The sequence below is a fragment of the Mus pahari genome, chromosome 4 (genome assembly GCF_900095145.1).
Source record: "Mus pahari chromosome 4, PAHARI_EIJ_v1.1, whole genome shotgun sequence".
In the NCBI taxonomy this organism is placed as follows: domain Eukaryota; kingdom Metazoa; phylum Chordata; class Mammalia; order Rodentia; family Muridae; genus Mus; species Mus pahari.
The window spans coordinates 85,721,691-85,727,625 of NC_034593.1; the positions used below are offsets into that span (position 1 = coordinate 85,721,691).

The 5,935-nt window shown below is 44.6% G+C and overlaps 1 protein-coding gene across 1 annotated transcript in view; it reads left to right on the forward strand.

Moving 5' to 3' along the window:
- Nucleotides 1-302: 302 nt before the first annotated feature.
- Ctss (cathepsin S) overlaps nucleotides 303-5,935 on the forward strand; it is a 29,427-nt gene continuing 23,794 nt past the window's right edge. The window contains exons 1-2 of the mRNA XM_021196504.2: nucleotides 303-395; nucleotides 2,696-2,819. Coding sequence (XP_021052163.1) covers nucleotides 370-395; nucleotides 2,696-2,819 — 150 coding nt within the window. The 5' untranslated portion in view covers nucleotides 303-369. The remainder of the gene's footprint in view (nucleotides 396-2,695; nucleotides 2,820-5,935) is intronic.

Below are 5,935 nucleotides of genomic sequence, written 5' to 3' on the forward strand. Positions count from 1 at the left end.
GGCAATCTGAGATTTGAGGAGCCTGATCCAAATGTCTTTATAACTAAACGTTTCCATCTCAGGACTGATGTGAATAAAATGGGCCACCAAAATGACACAGGATTGGAGGAGAACTTTGTCCTGCTCTCTGCTGAGGTCATTCTATTGATGGCCAGGCAGCTCACTGCACACAAACAAACAGTCCCAAGGTGAGAAGGAGAGGGTGGAGGCAGCTGTTCTCGTAAGTCTTCAAATGAAACTGAAATGAAAGTTCACTTCCTCATTGTGGATGCTTCATGTGACAAGCTCCGATTTCTTTTTAGAGTCATTTCGACCAGCCTCCTGCTGAACGGGACATCTTTGGAGTGAGCACCACACTTCAGGGTGACCATGAGGACTCCTGGCCACGCTGCCATGTATGTACTATCTGCTTCTTTCGTTTTGTTCATATATGGCCTTAAACATGCTCTATCTTTTTATCAGTCAGGCTGCCGGGATTTTAAATCTTTGCTTTCAGGAAGTAGGCTGAAAAAAAATCATGCCGCCCATTCGCCTCTCGTTTTTCTGATTAGGAAGGGTCTGAGAGATTCGTGTTGGCTTAACTGTGTGATAACTGTGTTGTATGTGTATATGGTGAGATTTAAACCTGGGTTCCTGTGAAGCAGGAGCTGAAGGCTCACACAGTTTAAAAAATTCAGTTTCAGCGAAGCAGTGGTGCTTCACCCCTTTAATCCCAGCACTCGGGAGGCAGAGGCAGGCAGATCTCTTGAGTTTGAGGCCAGCTACAGCCAGGGATACACAGAGGAACTCTATCTCAAAAAAACTAAAATAATAATAACAACAACAAAAGCAATAATAATAAATCCAGTTTCAGGCAACTACTGAATTTCTGTTAAATGTAGGAACAAAGCGGGCATCAGCTGTGTTTTTTAGAGGCTGGGCCTCACCTCTTAAATTTGGTGGCCTTAGAACTCAATATGAAGACCAGGCTGGCCTCAAACTTACACTGCTCCTCCCACCTCGACTCTGCCTCCTGAGTGCTGGGATCACAAGTGTGGGCCACCACACCTGGTGAGAAACCGGTTTGGGGTATCTCCTTTGAAACAGATATTTGATTTGTTGGGGAGAAATGTGAAAAAGGAAAATACCCCAAGGGTGTAAGAATCTAAGAGCTGAGTCTCCTTTAGCTTTCTCTAAAGGTGAGCGAACGTTTCCTTGATAGAGAAGGTTGAGCTGCTTGGTTGTTTGTATTGACGTTGGTGTTCACGCTCAGGCCAAGGGTCTCACCCATGCTAGGCAAGTGTCAGACCGTGGAGCTGCATCCCCAGCCATGTCTGTGTTGCCTGAACAGGTCTGGAACTCCCTGTTGACACAGTCCTCCTGCCTTGGTTTCTGAAGATGGGGCTATAGGTATTCACCACTGCATCTGGCTTAGTTTTGAAATTAAATTTTAACCAATATAAGAGAGGAGAGCAACTATACATATTAATGAGGTGCTGTGCAGTGTTGCTATACACACACACACACACACACACACAGACACACTCACTATGTTGTGATTTAAATATTGAAATGGCCACTTAAGATAGACACATGTCCTCATTAGGAGGGTTTCTTTAAGAAAGGAGGAAGGGGGGCTGGAGAGATGGCTCAGCAGTTAAGAGCACTGTCTGCTCTTCCAGAGGTCCTGAGTTCAATCCCCAATGACTACGTAGTGGCTCACAACCATCTATAATGTGATCTGATGCCCTCTTCTGCCATGCAGGTGAACATACAGATAGAGCACTCATATTCATAAAATATAAATAAGTAAGTAAATAAATAAATAAGAAAGAACAAAAAGGGAAGGAGAAGTCTCCTTAAGTAGCTTAGTGAGAAAATCCTGGAGAGTCCTGATTTTAACTTTGTAACGATGTTTGTTTGGAAATTTTCTCTTTTTTTTAAGTTTTATTTTGTTTTATGTGCATGGGTGTTTTGCCACTATGTGTGTATGTGCACCAAATACATGCAGTGTCCATGAAAACCAGGAGAGAACAACAACTTTCTCTGGAACTGAAGCCACAGAAAGTTGGTGGCTGCAGTATGAGTTCCGGGACTCCAACCCAGGTCCTCTGGAAGAGCAGCCTTTTCTGGAGATGATGATGATGATGATGATGATGATAATGATGATGATGATGATGATTTCAGACAGCATCTGTCTACATAGCCCTAGCTGTCCTGGAATTCACTATGTAGATCATGCTAGCCCGTGAACTCTCAGAGATCCACCTGTTTCTGCCTCCTGAGTTCTGGGATTAAAAGCATATGTTATTGCCCAGCTGAAGAGCCCTTCTTAAAGTATGAAAAGCACTACTACAGTATTTTGGACATGGTTCCCTCTTCATCCTGGACATCCAGGAAGTTACCTGCATCACTAACTCACAGGACTGTGTTCCTTTGATAGACATTGTTCCTTTCTTTTGAGAAGACTTTTGAGGACACATTGCAACATCCATGGTAGTAGTGCACACCTGTACCTGTAATCTCAGCATTTGGAATTTGGAGTCAGGCAGATTGCTACAAGTTCAAGGGTAGCCTGGGCTGTGTGGTGAGGTCCAGAAGAGCCTGGGCTACAGGGTGACATATCTTTATAAATAAAAGCAAACAAAAGAGAACTATGTGATCAAAATACACACAGCTAATGATTTTGCTTCTTCTGTGCCCTTCCTTTAAGCAGAAGATGGCTGTTTTGGATGCCCCTGGTGTATTCTGTGGCAATGGGGCAACTGCAGAGAGACCCTACCCTGGACTACCACTGGGACCTCTGGAAGAAAACCCACGAGAAAGAATACAAGGATAAGGTAGACAATTGCTATCTGAGCAGTGTGCTTTTGCTCAGCGCCTTGTTTTCCTCGCCACCAGATGACATTTGAACAAGTGGTGTTTTCTAGATGTATTGTGTACTTATTTCTGGCCAGATATGTGCTTTGAGTAGAAACAAAGCACATTCTTGTTGCAATGGAGCTCATGTGACGGTGACAGTGTTACAGTGCTGATGGTGACGGACAAGGAGAACAGATAAAGCAAGGCATGGGCGATGTGGGGACCTGGAAGACAGTGGTGATGCACCCTATCAAGGATGCAGTGGGAGGGCGAGGGAAAGGCCAACAAATAAGAGCCAAACATTAGAGCCGAGGACTGAGAGAAAGGGCAATAAACAAAATGGGTGGAAGGGAGGGACCATCCTGGGCCAAGGAACACATACAGGATGAGGAAAGACCACATTACTCACATTTGAGGAACAGAAACCCTTGGCTGTGGAGGTGGCATAGTGGGTAAAGCACTGGCCATAGATACGAGGAACTGAGCTCGGGCTTCTGATGCCCATGTGGGTGCAGTAGCATGTCTTCCTAACTTAAGGTGGAGAAACCGCTTGTGAGCCATTCAGCCTGGCACATGCAGGTCCAAACAGAGACCACATTTCAAAGTGTGGAAGGGGGAAGACCTGGGACCTCCACCTAAACACTGCTCACATCGGTACTCATACTAATTCACATACACACACATGCACACATGCATGCACACAGAGAGAAATAAAAATAGACATTTAAAAAATGTTATGTGGATGAGTGTTTTGCCTACATGTATGTCTGTGTACCATGTGTGCAGTACCTTCTAAGGACAGAAGAGGGCGTCAGATCTCCTGGAACTGGACTTACAGACAGCTGAGCTGCCAGGTGGGTGCTAGGAATCAAACCTGGATCCTCTCTGTAAGAGCAACCAGGGCTCTTACCTTCTGAGCTATTCCTCCAGCCCAGTCCCTTGTATTAGTGATTTGCTTGCATGTATGTAGGTACACTACATGTCCCCCAGGCCTCCAACCCCACACCTGGAGGTGAGCAGAGACCATTAGATCCGTAGGACTGAAGTTATGGGTAACTGTGAACTACCATGTGGATGCTGGAAACCAAACCTGGGTCCTCTGCAAGAGCAACAAGTGCTCTTAACCACTGAGTCAAACTCTCCAGCCCCGCCCCCCCATAAAAAATAAAATTGTATTTTATTTTTAAGTATGTATCTATACATGCATGTGAGCGTGTGGCCTGGGGGTCAGGCCCACAATAGTGGTGGTGAGCTGACTTGTTTGGGAGCTGGGGCCATACTTGTGTCCTCTGGTAGAGCAGCAAGTGCTTGTAACCACTGACCCATCTCTCCACTTGCATAAGTAATAGTTTTAAAATTCACTACAGTCTCTGGTCCACAGACATGCTTCAAGATAGGATTTTGGTTTTTTGGTTAGTTGGTTGGATTTTTTTTTTCCAGACAGAGTTTCTTTATATGACAGCCCTGGCTGTCCTGGAACTATCTCTGTAGACCAGGCTGGCCTCAAACTCCCAGAGCTCCACCCACCTCTGCCTCCTGAGCGCTGGGACTAAAGGTGTGGGCACCATGCCTGGGTAGGTGGCTTTCTTAGTTCTCGTTTTTTGACTTGGTTCTGAGGCTTTATTTCAAAGCGTGTTTGTTGCTTGATCTGGAAATGTTAACCATAACTTCAAACAAGTAGGTCCTATAACTAAAGATTTTTTTTTCCAAATTAACAAATGAAATTGAAATACACAGTAGTTTATCATTAGTCCTAAGTACCACGCTGTACAGCAGGCCGGTCACCGCAGCTCACTCCTGCCTGAGACTCGTGCCCTCCAATCCCCACCTTCCAATCACTCCTTCTCCAGCCTCTGCCTACGTCTACAAGGGTGGCTTTTGTATTTTATTATTTTATCTATGAATTAATTATTAATTAATTGGCTCTGTGGTTGGAATTTGTGTGGTATACCCTGGGTGAATTAGGTATTGGCAAAATATCAATGAGATCCTGTGGCTAAGTGTCATTCTGTGCCTGGATTATCCAGTGTAATGCGGTCAGGTTCACCTGTCTTGTTATGTATGACAGAACCTCTCCTTTTAAAAGACTCAATAGCATTAGATTGTATATACATACCATACTTTCTTTGTCTCTTTGTCTAGATAAGACTCATCAACTGATTCTGTATCTTCATCATTGTACATGGTGCTGCAGTTAACACAGGACAGCAGGAATCTCTCCCGTGTCTTGATTTTGTTTTGTTTAGATGTATATCCATGTATATGGCCACTAGACCATATGGGAAGTTTGGTTTTAGCAGATTAGATTATCTGTGTTACATTTATTTGATTGTTTATGATTGTGAATTGTGTGTGCATGTGTGTGTGCATGCATGTGCATGTGGTGTGTGTATGTGTGACTACCACTAAACCAATTCTTCTTATTTACTTATTTGTTTTATTTGTGTATGTTGTGTATAGTTTTGTCTGTATTGCTTTGTGTTCCCAGCTGGATGCAGACACACACCCTCCAAGGAGCTATTTTGGATTCGTGGATGAAACACACACACACACACATACTAGCTTATTTTAAATGTGCTTTTTAGCTCAACTCTGGGCCTTCTAAGCCTCCTGTGGCTATCGTTCCCTTACCTTCAATCCCAGCTCAATGTCTCTAAATCTGCCTTCAGCTTTGTCGCTCAGTTACCTTCTGTGAAGCCCACTGGGCACCACTTTCCCTTTCTGCCGACATATTCTCCTGTAGCTGTGCGTCTGTCCTGCCCCCCTCTTCCCCCCCACACACCAGTATCTCCATTCTCTTCTTCCTCTCTCCTTGCCTGTGGGACCCTACAAGTCGTCCTGCCTAGTCTTTGGCCACTGGCATCTTTATTGATAGATCAAAAACAACTGGGGTCGAGGACCTCCAGTGTCAGTAAAACAGATTCCCCATCAAAGCATCAGAAACACTTCCCTACGTGTATTTATTGCATATGTCAGTGTATGTGTGTGTGAGTATGCACAGGCATATGTGGGTCCCAGCAGAGGCCAGAAGAGAGCATTGCATTCTCTGCGTTTATAAGTGCACGCCTTTAATCCCAGCACTCGGGAGGCAGAG